Source organism: Leuresthes tenuis, unplaced genomic scaffold, assembly GCF_036924035.1.
Source record: "Leuresthes tenuis unplaced genomic scaffold, fLeuTen1.0.hap1 SCAF_19, whole genome shotgun sequence".
NCBI classification, from domain to species: Eukaryota; Metazoa; Chordata; class Actinopteri; order Atheriniformes; family Atherinopsidae; genus Leuresthes; species Leuresthes tenuis.
In genome coordinates, this window is record NW_027325373.1 from 25660499 (window position 1) to 25679882 (window position 19384).

The 19384-nt window shown below is 40.1% G+C and overlaps 1 protein-coding gene across 2 annotated transcripts in view; it reads right to left on the minus strand.

The window, feature by feature from the left end:
- pam (peptidylglycine alpha-amidating monooxygenase) overlaps nt 1-19384 on the minus strand; it is a 74238-nt gene that overhangs the window by 19113 nt on the left and 35741 nt on the right. For both annotated transcript variants that reach the window (XM_072371251.1, XM_072371252.1), the window contains exons 10-14: nt 13565-13645; nt 12951-13027; nt 10628-10731; nt 5619-5812; nt 3881-3931 (exon numbers count right to left, since the gene is read on the minus strand). In XM_072371251.1, the coding sequence (XP_072227352.1) occupies nt 3881-3931; nt 5619-5812; nt 10628-10731; nt 12951-13027; nt 13565-13645 (507 nt within the window). The remainder of the gene's footprint in view (nt 1-3880; nt 3932-5618; nt 5813-10627; nt 10732-12950; nt 13028-13564; nt 13646-19384) is intronic.

Genomic DNA, 19384 nt, shown 5'->3' on the forward strand with positions numbered 1-19384 from the left:
CAGGTCCGTATCAGAATTACAGAATAATGCATCAAGTCTGGAGAGATGTGTCAAGCCCGGATTCCCTAAAATCTCTGACTTACTGTGGGTGCGCTCTTCGTTAAGTAGAATCTGCCGGTTTTAGGTGACCTTGAAGATGTTGCATGTTCCCATCAACAAGCACAAAGCCCGAATATGGTGTGTGCCTATCAATTGAGTCTCTTCTGGACAAACTAACTTGGGAGTATGTTATTCTCAACATATCCTGATTTAGCCCGAAACTCCCCTACACAGTTGTAGTTCTCAGACTTCTTATCGCCTCCCAAAACAACTTTGCACAGGTGGTAAATATCAGACACTACACTGCAAGAAAGCTGGAGAGACAGTAGTGTTCCTTTAATTTAGAAGAGTCTCAATTAGTCTGGAAAGATATTTTAATAATGTAGAAGAAAGCACTTCGTAAGCTAGAACTGCTTATTATTCATTATTGATAGAAGAGAATAAGAATAATCCCAGGTTTCTTTTCAGCACTGTTGCCAGGCTGACAAAGAGTCCGAGCTCTGTTGAGCCATGTATTCCTTTAACTCTCAGCAGTGATGATTTCATGAGATTCTTCATCAATAAAATTGTTTCCATCAGAGAGAACCATATCACACACAACCATTTACGGAATACTTCCCACTATGATCTCTGAAATATCATCAAGTACAGCACCAGTACCTTTTAAGCAGGGGAATTGAATCCAGGTCACCCACATGAGGCGGCAATCTTACCACTACACTATCCAGTCCCTCATCTAGTCCCTCATCATATCAAGTACAGCAGCTTTAGAAGTATCTTTAGAACCTGAGCTGTATTTAAACAGCTTATGTACAGTTGAGCTCTCTGAGCTAACAACAATAATAGTCTCTTCTAAACCATCAACTTGTATTTTAGACCCAATCCCAACCAGAGTGTTCAAGGAGGTTTTCCCCTTAATCAATATTGCATATTGGATCATATCATACTGATCAATTTGTCTTTGTTGACAGGATAAGTACCTCAGACTTGTAAGGTTGCTGTAATAAAAACTTAAAAGGAAGTAAAGTAAAAAACTTTAAACCTACTCTTGATTCAGAAGTGTTGGCTAATTATCAACCTATTTCCAATCTCCCTTTTTTTGTCAAAAGTTCTTGAAATTATAGCTGCATCTCAACTTTGTGATAATTTACATAGAAATAATTCTTAAAGATTTAATTGTAAGATATTTTCCTAACAGAGCACTTCGCTCCCAAACTGCAGGTTTACTTGTTGTTCCCAGAGTTTCTAAAAGTAGAATGGGAGGTAGAGCCTTCAGTTATCAGGCCCCTCTCTTGTGGAATAAGCTGCCAGTAAATGTCCGGGAAGCAGACACCCTTTCCACTTTTAAGATTAGGCTTAAAACTTTTCTTTTCGATAAAGCTTACAGTTAGGGATGGCTCAGGTAATCCTGAAACATCCCATAGTTAAGCTGCTATAGGCTTAGACTGCTGGGGGACCTCTTATGTCACACCTTTCCTCACTTTACTCTCTTTTCCCCGTTTAAGTTTTCATATGACATTATGTACATTTGGCATTATTGTGGTTATTAACTTGTTTCCCTGTTCGAACAGGTATCCTTTGAATGGTGTTATGGTGTTTTTCCCCCCTCTTTTCCCTCTTTTCTGTCTTCTCAAACCCCAGCTGGTCGAGGCAAATAACGTCCATCAGGCCCAGAGGTTTCTTCCTGTTAAAAGGGAGTCGTTCCTTTCCACAGTCCCTCAGGTTCAGGACGGGAGATTGGACTGAAGACAAGTTTCGATGCAATCTGTTGGTTTCCTTAGCTAGGTTATTGCTTTTGAATTGGCTTTGTATGTATGAATTGGACTAATTTTGAATTTAATTAATTGGATTTGATTGGATTATGATTACAATGAATTGGACTCTAATTGGCTTGAATTGGATTGTATTACTGAAGATGACATTTGTTGGGATTTGGCGCTATTTAAAGATATAATGGAACTTGGTCATTAAGAGCTTTACATGTGAGGAGGAATCTTAAATTCTATTCTGAATTTAACAGGGAGCCAATTTAATTGAATTTTCCAGAAATTAGAAAATTCTTATACTTTTTATATTTTACTTTGCTGTCACTGGTTGTCCATCTAAAAATTTCATGTAAAAGAAGTTATTCTCTTTGGGTGCTGCCCCATAGTTTCTTCTATATTTTACTTTTTACTTTCAAACAGGACAATGTTTGTCACTTAAGTATAAATATATAGACAAAAATAAATCATACGGCTGATTTGAATCATCAACAAACACCTACTCCCAGTTACATTTTGTAAGATTCCTTTCTACCGCCCTTAACCTTGGTAAGTTAAATTAGGGCTCACTTTCACCAGATAAGTATTTAGCATCATAGCATCACATCAGTGACTTGAGTTTGATGCGGGCGGCTAAGGGCAGCCAGAGGAGCTCAATGAACAGAGGGGGGACGTGTTCTTTTAGGCTGATCCAAGACCAGACGCACCGCCGCGTTCTGGACCATCTGCAGAGGTTTCACAGCACAGGCTGGGAGACCAGTTAGGAGAGCGTTGCAGTAGTCAAGGCGGGAGATGACCATGGCCTGCACCAGGAGCTGGGTGGCGCGTTGGGTTAGGTACGGCCTGATCTTTCTTATGTTTAGTAATGCAAAGCGGCACGAACGAGCAACCGAGGTAACGTGATCTTTGAAGGTTAGTTGGTCATCAATCATGACACCCAAGTTTCTAGCAAACACCCAAGTTTCTAGCATTTTCTTTTTTTCCCCAACAAAATCTATATAAAAGCTTCTGGCCTCAAAAAACACACATTCACATTGACATAATTAAACTGCTTCTCAGAACAGAATTCAGAATTTGTTTTGGAATCTTTATAAACTTGCCTCAGGATCAATATCATTCCCAAAACTAAAAGTTTCTGTTCAGTCAAATAAAAAACTCTGACATACCCCCTCCCCCTTTTTTTCTTATTATCACAATTGTCGTTATCAAGATCATCACTGAGTTTCTTCAATAAGGAAAACCTTCATCTATCAAATCAGAGATAACAAAAATGAAGAAAAAAAAAGATAAAATATTGGAAACATCCTGATTTATACTGTTCCAGATCTCCTAGATTTTTCATCACAACCATCCTGGCTGTCTCTAGTGTTCTAATTGTTCTCACAAAAACTTTTCACATTTCTTGTCTGTATTTCTTGAAATGTATGTTTCTTTCTCAGGATGCATCCATTCCAAGCTACTTCTGCATTTGTCTTTGTCAAATGCTCAATGACATATACCTCATGAGTATGAGCATGAGTTTATTCTCCCCCTGATTGTCTAAACAACTCAACCTTGTATTTCTGATTAGCAAAATTAACAATAATTATGGCCTTGGTTTTGTTTTTCTTTCGGGGAAGAGTTTGGCAAGCTGAAATTTGCTGACTTTCAAGATGAACATTCTTAATCCACAGGAACTAAAGAACTTGTTGCTCTAGTGTATGTAGCTCCACTGGCCAGTTCCTCTGCCAACTTTTTAAATGGTACAGAGTATCAAACCAAATATCTTCCAGCTAACTGACGGCAAAGTTCTCTGTTGCCAATCACAATGTGCCATCTTGTCTCCAATTTGTGAAGCACAATCAACATACATACAACATTGTATCAACCAAAATAACACTGAAACCAAACCAGTGTAGAAATGTATTTTTAAAGATATGTGTTTTCACAGAATAAAACATGTGTGCACCTTTGGTTATGTGTACAAGTCAACAGTAGTTTTGTGGCCATATATGCAATTTCATGAACACAGTCTGTGAGAGTCATTAATTCTGCAGCTTTGTGTAGTTCATTAAACCCCAGGGTGTCTCTGAACTCACCCTGATCCAGAACCATCTTCCCTTTGTTGGTATCCAGGAGCAATCTGTCATCTTAACAGAGGAATAAAAATAAAAACATTTTATAAACACACACACACACACACACTATGTACACATTTAAATATATATATATATATATACACACATACATATATACAGTATATCTATACACACATGGACAGAACTGTTGGTACCAAAGGCATATAAACCCACAACGGTCACTGAATAAATAAAAAAATTTACTCATGTAAATCAGACATTGCTTTGAATTGTGGTTCAACAGAATTATTATAAAAAAAACAAAACTAATGAATCTGGAATGGACAAAAAAGATGGCACCCTTAACTTTATATTTTGTTGCACAACCTTTTGAGCCAATCAAACGATTTCTGTAACTGTCAATGAGACTTCAGCACCCATCCACAGGTATTTTCACCCGCTCCTCATGAGCAAACTGCTCCAGTTGTCTCAGGTATGAAGGGTGCCATCTCCAGGCGGCATGTTTCAGCTGCTTCCACAGATGTTCAATGGGACTTAGAGCTCACAGAAGGGCTCTTCAGTCTCAGCCATTCTTGGGTGTTTTTGGCTGTGTGTTTTGGTTCATTATCCTGTTGGAGGACCCATGACCTGCGACTGAGACCAAGCTTTCTGACACTAGGCAGCACATTTCTCTCCAGAACGCCTTGATAGTCTTGATATTTCATTGAACCCTGCACAGATTCAAGACACCCTGTGCCAGACGCAGCAAAGCAGAACATAAGTGAGCCTCCTCCATGTCTCACAGTGGGGACAGTGGTCTTTTCTTTGTATGCTTCATTTTTGCATCTGTGAACATAGAGCTGATGTACCTTACCAAAAAGCTCCAGTTTGGTCTCATCTGTCCAAAGGACATTCTCCCAGAAGCCTTGTGGCTTGTCAGTCTGGCTTTTTTATGATTTACTTTCAACAGTGGTGTCCTCTTTGGACGGATGGTGCAACCTTGGAGTTCACCTCTTTGGTATTATCCGTCTCACAGTTTTGCTCCTGCAGCAACATCCAGGGAGGTTGGCTACAGTTCCTTGGACCTTGAACTTCTGAATAACTGTAGCCACAGCAACATCAAGCTGCTTGGGGTGCTCTAATAGCCTTTACCTTTAACATGCTTGGCAAGAATTCTCTTTCTAATCTCCTGAGACAACTCTCTTCTTCGCCTCCAGTGGTCCACGTTGAGTGTGGTAGACACCATGTCACCGAACAGCACAGTGACTACTTATCACCCTTTAAATAAGCAGACTGACTGATTAGAAGTTTTAATACAACTGTGATGCTAATTAGAGGACACGCCTTATTTTAACAAGTCCCTATGGTCAAATTATTCTCAGTGTTTTCTAGGGGTGCCATCATTTTTGTCCAGGCCAGATTCATTAGTCTCTCTCTTTTTTTTTTTAATGATTCTATTGAACCACAATTCAAAAGCAATATCTGTTACATTTTTATTTAGTATTACTTTAGTCAGTTTCTTCAGTGACCGTTGTGGGTTTATCTTTCATTAACAGAGGGGTACCAAAAATTGTATATATATATATATATATATATATATATTCTGGAAATTAGGTTAGTATGTCACCAAATAAATACAATAAAAAGCTAAACATAATTATTCATTTGTAATGAATAGATGTGTCTGGACTTCTGACATTTCCAAAAACTAATGGAAAAAAAGTATATAAAAAATGATGTGATGTGATGCATTTGGTACCTGTTGCATGTTCCACATGCATCATATTGTTCATATGACCTGCACTGACAGTGATGGGAACATTTGCCTCAGCTGGAATGTGTCTGAATAGTTCTTTCGAGCCAGTCTCCATACAGTTCATATAAGGAATGGCATGTTTGTTGTCCATGTAATACATTATGTAGAAGTTGCACATTTCATCATCAGAGGTACCACTGTAGACAAAGAAAAAAATAAAGGATAAACTCACAGTTCTAAAAATGCCAGGTGTGTTACAGATACCTAAGGTGTCTTATGTAGAACCAACTGACAATATCATTGCAAATTTACAACATGATTGTTATGCTTTTATTTTAAAAAAAACACAGTTTACCGTTCAAAGATGTTCATCTGAGTTACATGAATTTACTCTGAACTTAGTCTATGGTTACATCATCTATAGGCCTTGTAAAGATAAAACATCCATCCGTCCAGCAGATTACACTAAGGCTACATGGAATACAGAAAAGTTTCTCTATTTTATCATGTCAAACATCCATCCATTTTCTATACCCACTCAATCCAATTTAGGGTCGCAGGCGGGGCTGGAGCCCAACGCAGCTGTCATTGGGTGAGATGCAGGGCACACCCTGGACAGGTCACCAGTCCCTCACAAAGACAAACAACCATCCACACTCACTCCTAAGGACAATTTAAAGTAAGGAGGTGGGAGGAAGCCTGAGTACCCGGAGAGAACCCACACATACCCGGGGAGAACATGCAAGCTCCTCATATCAAACAATTAACTATATATTGACATGGCAAATGTGGCTATCGCAGCCTGTTTGGCACATAAAGCCAATATGGGCTTTATTTACCATCCAGGAAATAGACACAGACTGCTGTATCCAAATAGGCTTCACAATGAGTGTTACTACAGTTGGCTTCGCTAAACATTGTTTAAAGATGTTAAAAATATGGTAACAAAGAATCAAATCCATCTCTTTTCTTAACTGTTTAACGTCTGAAAACGTCACCTTATTTCAAATACATCGGCTGCACTTTTATTTCTCACACACGTTCATACACACAAACGAATGTAAGGAAGGCTTGTCAATAACACTGTTACTAACTGTTGCTTTCTGTCAATGGATTCAACAGTTTTTCAGAACGCTCAGTGCTGAGAAACGTTATTAACAAACAACAGCTTCTTTTCTTTTGGAGTGCATCACGCTCCTCCCAGCCCTCCCTGCAGGCAGGGAGACTAAATGGCTGAGTTCTGCATCACACCTGTAGGTAAGTTGGCTCATTTCCTTAAAGGTCCCATGCCATGCTTTTTTTTAAACATTTTGTGGCTTATCTGTGTTGTTAAAATGATGTATCATCACCTTTAATGTCACCCAAACCTAAAAAAAGGAGGTATATGGATGTTTTCGTATTTTCATGCAGAAGGAACTAGTTTTATCCAGTGGTCTAAAACTCTCACTGGCAAGACTTTTTTCTACAACTGTTTTATTCACACGTCACAGTTTAGGATTTCCTTTTATGGTCAAATTCTCCAGGGAGTGAGAGCGTGCACGTTATTCACCATAAGCATTTTAAAAGCTGAAGTTACCGCGCCATAAGAAACAAGTGATCCACTAGTATTTCTCAGAACACATTCATTGTTTTCGTGTCACAGATGTCTTTAAGAAAATGTGCTTTTGGTTTCGAGGGAAAGATGTTCCTTTTCAAAACTGAAGTTGTTCTCTTTGGACCTGAGCGCTTCAGGGAGAAATTGTCTAGTTATATAGTTACTCTAGATGGTATTTCCTTGGCTTCTAGTTCTACAGTGAGGAACCTTGGAGTTATTTTTGACCAGAATTTATCATTTGACGCACATATAAAACTGGTTTCTAGGACTGCCTTCTTTCACCTTCGTAATATTGCTAAAATCAGGAACATCCTGTCTCAGGGTGATGCAGAGAAACTAGTTCATGCATTTGTTACTTCAAGATTGGACTACTGTAATTCCTTATTATTGGGCTGTCCCACATATTCTCTGAAAAGCCTCCAGCTGATCCAAAATGCTGCAGCCAGAGTTCTGATGAGAACTAACAGGAGAGATCATGTTTCTCCAGTTTTAGCTTCTCTTCATTGGCTCCCTGTTAAATTCAGAATAGAATTTAAGATTCTTCTTCTCACATATAAAGTTCTTAATGACCGAGCTCCATCATATCTTAAAGATTTAATTGTAAGATATTTTCCTAACAGAGCACTTCGCTCCCAAACTGCAGGTTTACTTGTTGTTCCCAGAGTTTCTAAAAGTAGAATGGGAGGTAGAGCCTTCAGTTATCAGGCCCCTCTCTTGTGGAATAAGCTGCCAGTAAATGTCCGGGAAGCAGACACGCTTTCCACTTTTAAGATTAGGCTTAAAACTTTTCTTTTCGATAAAGCTTACAGTTAGGGATGGCTCAGGTGATCCTGAAACATCCCATAGTTCTGCTGCTATAGGCTTAGACTGCTGGGGGACCTCACCTGTCACACCTTTCCTCACTTTGCTCTCTTTTTCCCCCTGTTTAATTTCTCAAATGACATTATGTACATGTGACATTATTGTGGTTATTAACTTGTGTTTCCCTGTTCCAACAGATATCCTTTGAATGGTGTTATGGTGTTTTTCCCCCCCTCTTTTCCCTCTTTTCTGTCTTCTCAAACCCCAGCTGGTCGAGGCGGATGGACACCCTTCCTGAGTCTGGTTCTGCCAGAGGTTTCTTCCTGGTTCTGGTTCTGCCAGAGGTTTCTTCCTGGTTCTGGTTCTGCCAGAGGTTTCTTCCTGGTTCTGGTTCTGCCAGAGGTTTCTTCCTGGTTCTGGTTCTGCCAGAGGTTTCTTCCTGTTAAAGGGAGTCGTTCCTTTCCACAGTCCCTCAGGCTCAGGACGGGAGATTGGACTGAAGACAAGTTTCGGTGCAATCTGTTGGTTTCCTTAGCTAAGATATTAAATTTTTGAATTGGCTCTATATGAATGAATTGGATTATGATTACAATGAATTGAATTCCAATTGGCTTGAATTGGACTATATTACTTAAGTGCCTTGAGATGACAATTGTTGTAATCTGGCGCCATATAAATAAAACTGAATTGAATTGAATTGAATTGAATTGAATTGAATTGAATTGAATTGAATTGAATTGAATTGAATTGAATTGAATTGAATTGAATTGAATTGAATTTTCAGCTTCCCCGAAGACCCAGCAACCCTGGATATGGTTTGTTTTTCAGTCAGGAAATGAATTGGATGAGTTATTAACAGTTTACTAACGGGAGTTTTCTGAACGAGGCCCAGCACGATGCTAGCTTTGCAGGGAGACTGAGACTGACAGTTCAGGTCGTTCCAACACTAAAAGGGAATGAATCTGAACCACAGGCAGTGAGTGAAACCGTTTCAGATGTCTGTGTTGTGTTGGCATTAGATGTATGAACAGATTTTAGGACAAACAGCATAGTCACACTGAGTAAGAAGGAAGCTCAGGGTGCTAACCATACTTTGTGTTTAGAAATTTATACTCAAGAAAACTGAACGTGTCCATTTGCTGCTTCTACAACTGCTCAGAAACACAGTTACTCACACAAGAAGGTACTGAGCAAATTTATCAAACAGAGACGTCCTGCTGTAATTGCTGTTGTGTTTCTTCTTGATGTGTATTTGTAGCTTTCTCGCTGGCAACTGGAAGTGCAAGTTTACGAGTTTTACGAGTCACTGCTATCTGCTTTCCAACCCCCTCAACAAACCTCCAAGAAATCAACCAATCAGAATACGCTTTAGTTAGATCCTCTGGTCTTTAGGAGGAGGCTTCAACCAAGAGAAAGATCTCCCTCTTTTTGAAATAATTACAATCTATTTGAAGCTATATAGTGTGCAAAGCTAATCTAGAGGTCTTAAATGACTGGAAATGATCTTGTTATGTTCCTATTATTACTGAATTTCACACAGTTCAAACAATCCATGAGCAATAATAGGTAGTAGTAAGTATGAAGGAACACAAAGTGTACCAGAGAAGAGCACACCTAAAGAAAAACACATTCTTTTCTCTTCCACTTATGCCTTTTTCAGCTGGGACTGGTGTGGCTTTGTTGGCAACAAGTCTTGTGTGAAGGTACAGAGGTGGAATGGGTGGTTGAACCTGATCTACCACTGATAGGAGGTAGTAACAGAGGTGAAATGGGTCTGCACCGTTGTGTGCTGAAACACATCCAACTGGCATCGCAGAACTCTCGGCTCTAACCAACAGAGCTGTCCTCAGTCAGCTGAGTCCGTGACATAGGCTTGATGTGTGTAAGGACACAGTGATACATAGCTGATTCGACCTCCCTTGTTTTCACTATTTTGGATTAGCCCAACCCACTTGAGACAGATTGAAGAACGTCCACGTTGTTCAACGTCCAGTGGTTTGCTGAATATTTACTTTTATTTTGAGCGTTTCATTTACAGTGAGTCCTACTCTACCATCCATGTCAAAGACATCAGCAGTGTGGCAGAATTTTACCAAAGTAGATGGCGGGAAAAAAGTCGAATGCAAAATTTGAAAACAACAGTTTGCATATCACAGTTCGACTACAAACATGGCGTATCATCTAAAAACGGTAATATTTCAATATTATAGACTATTAATATCATATTAAACATATTTCAACATTTTAGTCTAATAATCGTTTATTTGTTTTATAACTGCAGGAGCACCTGCCTGCAACAACGGCAGCATCCCTCAGACACACCCTGTCCGCACTGGATGTTAAGCCTCCTCTATCATCCAAACGTAATGCCGTAATGCACAGCTTTATTTTGTTTGCATTTGTATTTATCTGGGATGTTTAATGAAGAGAATTTTCCCTGAATTGCCTTTTGTGTTTAATTGGCTTCTTGTGCTGATATCAGTATGTTTTCAGTAATCATGGGCTATTATATTGCGCAAATGCATGTGATGTAAAATGCTGTAAAAGCGCCTCCCCCCCTTTGAATCATACTTCATTAGAAACTCACCGTAAAATAGGAATTAGTTGCATAACTCACCCAATGTATGTTTTGGAGGTTCTCCCTTCACCAGTAAACACACATCTGGCAGCAATGGTGTCTCCATACTGCACATTCATTTCTTTGTTAGCAGGATAGAAAGCCTAGAGAGAAGACAGACTCATTGCTGTGCAATACTATCGTGATTACATATACACACACATACATACATATGTTGACTTGGAGTCTGTGAGTGTACACATTTATGAATATATTGGTATGTCTTTTGTTCAAGAAAATTAAGGAAAATTTAAGAAAACGAATTATGGCAAAAACATGAGCTATCAAAACTACATCCGTAGTTTGTTTAATGTTTAAAGTCCAGTCTAGAAAATCAGATGTCAAATTACGCTCCAAACTTTCCCAGCTGCAAGTTAGAAATAAAAAAAACAAACAACACAAACTTTAGGAAACAATTCTTAAAACTAAGAGGAACGAAGCAGTGAAGTTTAGTGAAGGTCAGGGTTTATTGAGCTCACACATGTGTGAGGAGTTCTTATGTGAATTCACTGCTGACTGGTTGGTATCCTATACGAGTGTTTATCTATATATAAACATAGATTGTGCATAAAAGAGAGATCCGAGCCAATGATCCTCTGTGGTTGAACTACTCTGTTTATTTGAGTACTATTTGAGAATAAAAATATTTCAGAATAAAACTTTTTTTTATTTTTCTATCATGGTGAGTAGAAGCGTGAGCTGGGTTTGATGTTTTGCTAGTATTTGCCGTCATAGTTGGTGATCTATGCTCTGTCAAAAGGGAAAAATGTTCTAAAGGAGTTATGGAATGCAATTTGTATCTAATAATGGAAACTCCCTGTGGAGCAAAACCAGTTAAAAGTAAAAGAGCTGTGAATGCATGGTATATAAAAATATTTTAAAAAGGCACTACTTCTGTATGGTATTTTGACTAAATCATGTCACAGACACCTGTGGAAAAGGAGGTCAAATGTGTGAGAAAAGGGCAGAATATACAATATATTGCCAAAAGTATTCGTTCATCTGTCTTTACATGCATATGAACTTAAGCGACATCCCATTCTTAATCCATAGGGTTTAATATGTCGTCGGCCCACTCTTTTCAGGTATAAAAGCTTCAACTCTTCTGGGAAAGCTTTCCACAAGGTTTAGGAGTGTGTTTATGGGAGTTTATGGGACCATTCTTCCAGAAACACATTTGTGAGGTCAGACACTGATGTTGGACAGAAGGCCTGGCTCTCAGTCTCCGCTTTAATTCATCCCAAAGGTGTTCCATCGGGTTGAGGTCAGGACTCTGTGCAGGACAGTCAGGTTCTTCTGCACCAAACTGGCTCATCCATGTCTTTATGGACCTTGCTTTGTGCTCTGGTGCGCAGTCATGTTGGAACAGGAAGGGGCCATCCCCAAACTGTTTCCACAAAGTTGGGAGAGTGAAATTGTCCAAAATCTCTTGGTATGCTGAAGCATTCAGAGTTCCTTTCACTGGAACTAAGGGGCCAAGCCCAGCCCCTGAAGAACAACCCAACACCATTGGAGGTCTGTAAAGATTGACTCTGCGGAAAGTTGGCGACCTCTTCGCACTATGCGCCCACTCTGTCATTTTACGTGGCCAATTGCTTCCACTTTGTTATAATACCACTGACAGTTGTCTGTGGAATATTTAGTAGCGAGGAAATTTGACGAATGGACTTGTTTTACAGGTGGCATTCTATCACGGTACCACGCTGGAATTCACTGAGCTCCTCAGAGCGACCCGTTCTTTCACACATGTTGGTAGAAGCAGTCTGCATGCCTAGGTGCTTGAATTTATACACCTGTGGTCATGGAAGTGATTGGAACACCTGAACTTAATCATTTGGATGGGTGAGTGAATACTTATGGCAATATAGTGTATCTCATTTAAATGCCAACCCAATTTTGATTTCTAAATGGCAATATATAAACAAATAAATAAATACCTGATCAATTCTAAAAACTGTGGAAACAATAAATTCTGTGGAAAAAATGATCAAGAGAGACATTCGCATAGAACATTGGCACTGGAGTAACCAGCTGGTTAGCTTGCATAAAGACTGGTACCAAAATGAGAGGCTAACTTGGCTTTGCCCAAAGGTAAGTAGAGAGAGACCAATGGACAAAGAACAATTAGGATTGTTAGCATTAGAGTAGTCAGATAGGAGGAGGTAATTTTCAGTCACCTTCAGACTCACTGACATTGCTCAGATTTTTTTCTGTCAATATCTGCAGATATGCAAACAAACAACAAAGCTCCCTGCCCAAGCACAGGTCAGGAACACAGCAGGTATATGTAAAGTAAACCCTGGTCTACAATAAGTTATCTTACCTGTGGCAATTGAGGGGATTGTCTTCCAATCAGGCTCCACTTGCCATTACGAATCCTGTAGCCACTGACCACTTTACCTGTGTAAAAAATACTCATTCAGACTACTGTAGTGTCTGACACTTAACAGAGGTTCAGAAAGGCATCAGGTTTGTGTGTTCGGTGTGTCCAGACAAGAGATGAGTTATGGTAAACATAAACATTTGGCGAAACCCCCCATGCTTAAATCCCTCAGTTAAGAATGTCCAGGACAGCCACACCAGGGATATATAGATATACATATATCTTTTAGCCTGACTATTGAGCCCACCCAGGGTCACCAAATAGGAGAAGGTTTACCCTACATAAGGAGAGAAGCACCCTCAGTGGGAGAGAGATGATACAGACTTTTGGGCTTCAAGGATCTCTCCAGATTTGATGCATCAATCTGTAATTCTGATACAAACCTGGTGACCAATAAAATACTTCTGTGTTCGACCAAGTCTGTGTTAGAAGAGTTCTTCCTGTACCATCTACACATCGGCTGTTTGAAGGCGACCATTCCTTATACACCACACTACCAATTACAGTACCACTAGTTACTCTGAAACAGAAGTAAATTCTCTAGTGTGACTCACCGAGGTGATGTGTGTGGGTCCTGAAGGCAAACGGGTAAATGGGATATGAACTATAATCACAGGCGACATCTGCATTTGTAACTAAAAGAAAAACAAAAGATGCAGAAGAAGAAATTAAAACCTGTTTTAACTCTCAGGTTAAAATAACAAGATACAAAAAAAAAAGTAACAGGAGGACACAGAGAGAATATCAAGAATGTAGTATTATGTGTTTCACTGAGACATGGCTGCAGGAGCATATACTGGACTTTGACGCCTAATGACAATAAGTTTCGTCTTTAAGACCATATGAGCCAACAGAATCATTACGAGCAGCGGCAAAAGCAAAGGTGGAGGTATCACAATGCTTGGACATGGACATGTCACTGTGAAGGTCAAGACCTGTACATGGGACACTGAACTGTTAGCTGTAAGTTTACGACATATTATCTACCAAAAGAGTTCACCTGTGTTCTTCTGGTAGCCGTTCATATATTACCTGCAATTGCTGCTAACACAGTCTTTGACATCATCTGCTCAGTTGTTGCCAGGCAACAACCAGAACATCCCAAGGCATTTATGATGATTTCTTGAGATTTCAGCCAAGTCTCCCTCTCAGCTACATTTCTAACATTTTACTAGTTTCTCGGCTGCTCCACCAGAGAAAATGAAAGCTGGATTTACTCTATGCCAATGTGAAAGATTGCAATAAGCTTCTCTGCCTGTCAGACCACAGTCTTGTTCTCCTCACCTTTGTACTCAGGATACTGAAGATGAACTGCGAGGATGCTTTGAATCCACAGACTGAAATGCTCTCTGTGAGCCACATGGAGATGATATCAATGCCATGACTTCTGTGTGGAGAGTAATATTCTCTAAAGACAGTGAGGTACTTCCCCATAAACAAACCCCAGATCACTAGTGACCTGAAGAAGCTGCTGAACATCAAACATGCTGACGTTTTGCAGTAAGATGCATTGCATCACTTCCTGTAACCTTGTTTGTGTTCTGTGGAACTTCTCGTTTCTCTTTGATTATTAAATACCACTGAATTTGTATGTAAACACCATCAAACACTATTTGTTTTATTCTAGCACCCATTTATATCAGTCTTTGGTGTTTTGACACACTTTCACTTTTCTAGTGGTGTGTCTGGTTTTCTAGCCTAGCCTAACATGGCTACCAGTTGTCTCCCTCCATTTCCTGCCTTCTCTTGTTCCGTATCAGATGTTTAGTTACTCCTCTGCCTCCTTTAACTATAATGGTACACGTAACAAAATGTAGTTGTTTTGTAGTTTTCCGTTATCCGATTTGGAATCTCAGCTTTGCACCGTTGGGAAAAAAATAAATACACCCGATAGCTAGATAGGTCCCGTTAGCCAGTGCAGAGCCACCTTGTGCAGCAAATCGTCAGCTGTCACCCAGCTTGCCCTGAGCAGCCAGGAAGCCAGGCTGTCTGGGTGACAGACAGGAAGAGGAGTCATAGTCCTAAAGTCAAAACCTGTTCCCCTGTTTGTGTTTCCAATAGATTTTCCCCACTCAGTGACACCCTCACTGAGGAAAAACCCTGGTCACTGGCACCTCTATAGTCAGAAATGTGGCATTACAGAGTCAAATGTATTCCAGGGGCCAGAGCGGGCGACGTAGAATCCTGTTTAAAACTGCTGAATAAGGATAAGTGTAAATACAGAAAAAATAGTTATTCACGTCGGCGGTAATTACACCTGGTTAAGCCAATTGGAGGTCCAGTATGCAGAGTCCCACCTCCTCTACTTCTTGTTGTGTATCGTCCACCTGGCCCTTATTCTGAGTTTCTGTCTGAATTCTCAGAGTTTTTATCCCAGTTAGTGCTGAGTACAGACAAAGTCATTGTAGTGGGTGACTTTAATATTCATGTAGATGTTGAAAATGACAGAAGAAATATTAACTTTAATTCTATATTAGATTCTATTGGATTTTCTCAAAGTGTTGACATTGCACTTACTAATAATTAGAATTAAGTCTTCACTACCATGTGCAAATATGACAGAGGACGGCTACCTAAACTTTACTCCCACAGAACTTGACTCTCTTGTTGACAACACTACAATTTCAATGCCCCTCTGAATAGGAAGATAATCAGTCAGAGGAGGTTGACTCCTTGGTATAAGTCACAACTGCATGCTTTAAAGCACACTGCAAGAAAGTTTACCCTCAATTAGTCTGGAAAGATAGTTTAATAACGTATAAGAAAGCCCTTTGTGAAGCTAGAATTGCTTATTATTCATCATTGATAGAAGAGAATAAGAATAATCCCAGGTTTCTTTTCAGCACTGTTGCCAGGCTGACAAAGAGCCCGAGCTCTGTTGAGCCATGTATTCCTTTAACTCTCAGCAGTGATGATTTCATGAGATTCTTCATCAATAAAATTGTTTCTATCAGAGAGAAGATTAATGGAATCCTTCCTACTATTATCACTGACATATGTTTATGTTGACGCATTTGGCAGACGTTTTGATCCAAACTTTCACTGGTAGGTGTGTAGAGTAAGGGGGTCTTGCCTGAGGACCCCTACTGGAGGTAGTACCTTTTAAGCAGGGGAATTGAATCCAGGTCACCCACATGAGGCGGCAATCTTACCACTACACTATCCAGTCCCTCATCTAGTCCCTCATCATATCAAGTACAGCAGCTTTAGAAGTATCTTTAGAATCTGATTTGTAATTAGACGGCTTCTGCCCAGTTGCTCTCTCTGAGCTAACAACAGCAATAGTCTCTTCTAAACCTTCAACTTGTATGTTAGACCCAATCCCAACCAGACTGTTCAAGGAGGTTTTCCTCTTAATCAACACTTCTGAATTGGATTTGATCAATTTGTCTTTGTTTGAAGGTTGCTGTAATTAAACCTTTACTTAAAAAAAACTACTCTTAATTCAGAAGTGTTAGCTAATTATCAATCTATATACAATCTCCCTTTTATGTCTAACATTCTTGAGAAAATAACTTTGTGATCTTTCAACTTTGTGATCATTTACATAGAAATAATCTGTTTGAAGAGTTTCAGTCAGGATTCAGAGTGCATCATAGCACAGAAACAGCACTGGTGAAAGTTACCAATGATCTCCTCTTAGCTTCTGATAGCGAACTTGTGTCTGTACTTGTCCTGTTGGATCTCAGTGCTGCATTTGATACGATCGATCACAGCATTCTGTTACAGAGACTTGAACATGTTATTGGGATTAAAGGAACTGCATTAGGCTGGTTTAAGTCATATTTATCTGATAGATTCCAGTTTGTTCTTGTAAATGAAGAAACTTCCTCACACATTGGAGTAAGCCATGGAGTTCATCAGGGTTCTGTGCTTGGACCGATTCTTTTTACTTTCTACATTCTTCCATTAGGTAACATTATCAGACAGCATGGCATAAATTTCCATTGTTATGCTGATGATACTCAGCTGTACTTATCTATGAAACCAGATGAAACCAACAGGTTGGTCAGACTACAAGCCTGTCTTAAAGACATAAAGACCTGGATGACTCAGAACTGTCTGCTTTTAATTTCAGACAAAACTGAAGTTGTTCTCTTTGGACCTGAGCACTTCAGGGAGAAATTGTCTAGTTATATAGTTACTCTAGATGGTATTTCCTTGGCTTCTAGTTCTACAGTGAGGAACCTTGGAGTTATTTTTGACCAGAATTTATCATTTGACTCGCATATAAAACAGGTTTCTAAGACATCCTTCTTTCACCTTCGTAATATTGCTAAAATCAGGAACATCCTGTCTCAGGGTGATGCAGAGAAACTAGTTCATGCATTTGTTACTTCAAGATTGGACTACTGTAATTCCTTATTATTGGGCTGTCCCACATATTCTCTGAAAAGCCTCCATCTGATCCAAAATGCTGTAGCCATAGCTCTGATGAGAACTAGCAGTAAAGATCATATTTCTCCAGTTGTAGTTTCTTTTCATTGGCTCCCTGTTAAATTCAGAATAGAATGAAAAAATATTCTCCTCACATATAAAGTTCTTAATGACCGAGCTCCATCATATCTTAGAGATCTCATTGTAAGATATTTTCCTAACAGAGCACTTCGCTCCCAAACTGCAGGTTTACTTGTTGTTCCCAGAGTTTCTAAAAGTAGAATGGGAGGTAGAGCCTTCAGTTATCAGGCCCCTCTCTGTGGAACAAGCTGCCAGTTTGGGTTCAGGAAGCAGACACCCTCTACCTTTAAGATTAGGCTTAAAACTTTCCTTTTTGATAAAGCTTATAGTTAGGGGTGACGCAGATGACCCAGAAACATCCCATAGTTAAGCTGCTGTAAGCCTAGACTGCTGGGGGGGGGGCTCATCTGTCACACCTTTCCTCACTCTGTTCTCTTTTTTCTCTATGTCCATATCACATTATTGTCATGAACTTGTGTTTTTCTTTCTCAGCAAGTATACCTGTTCTGGTGTTATGATGTTTGTTGTCCCCTCTTTCCTGTCCTCTCAAACCCTAGCTGGTCTAGGTGGATGACCCCCCCTTCCTGAGTCTGTCTCTGCAAGGGAGTTTTTTCTTTCCACATTCGCATATATTTCCTGAGGAACACAGTCGTAAGCCCCGAGGGGGGTGCTGAGGGAGTAAGGGGTACCGGAGCCGCTTTTACCAGCTATCATAAACCTGTATAACCAAAGCAAGAGCTGTGCCTGTATTCTTGGTGCTCAGTGGAACTCATCTACAGTGCGTTCTGTTGGCTTCTTCAAGCCAAGACATTCAGCACACATTGGAGTGGTTCGCAGCTGAGTGTGAAGTAACCAGGATGAAGGTCAGCTTTTCCAAATCCGAGGTCATGGTTCTCAACAGGAAAAAGGTGGAATGTTCTCTCCAGGTTGGGGATGAGTCCCTGCCTCAGGCGGAGGAGTTTAAGCATCTGTGCATCTTGTTCATGAGTGATGGCAGGTTGGAGAAAGAGATGGACAGGTGGATCGGGGCTTTGTCATGCTGTAATGAGGGCACTGCTCCAGTCCTTTGTGGTAAAGAGGGAGCTGAGCCAGAAGGCAAAGCTTGCAATTTACTGGTCCATATTTTTCCAACTCTCACCTATGGTCACATGATCTGGGTAGTGAGGTGAGGAAGCAGCTGGAGAGATTGAAACAGAACAAGGCTGCAGGTCCGGATGGTGTCAGCTCCAGGGTCCTAAAGACCTTTGCAGAACAGCTACGTGGAATTCTACAGCGCCTCTTCAACCTTAGCTTGAGTCTGGAGAAAGTTCAAGGGCTGTGGAAGACATCCTGCCTTTTTTTGTACCTAATAAACCTCATCTATCTGCCCTCAATGACTACTTACCAGCAGCTCTAACATCCCACATCATGAAAGTCGTGATGATTTCTCCAGTGCTTTTCATACAATTCAGCCTGCACTGTTATGTACAAAGTTGAATAATTTTCAATTGACTATCAGCAAGACCAGAGTTTATGAGACTGAAGGGTTATGTGCCTGAGAAGATGGTCAACAGCACAGGGGACTGTACTCTCAATGTTTCTCTTCACTCTGTTGAGTGAGTCCTGTCATCTCCAGAAATACTCTGATGACTCTGCAGTTGTTGGGTGTATCAGTGATAGACAAGAAGCTGAGTATAGGAAACTGGTCAATTACTTTGTGGCATGGTGCAGAAACAATCACCTCATCTTGAACATCAACAAAACAAAAGAGATGATTGTGGATTTTAGGAGGACCAGGAGTAAGCCAAACAATGTCCATCCTGGATGAAGAGGTGGACAAATACAGATACCCGGGAGTCTACCTGGACATCAGAATGGACAGGAAATGCAACATTGAGGCCGTCTACAAGAAAGGACATAACAGACAGTACTTTTTG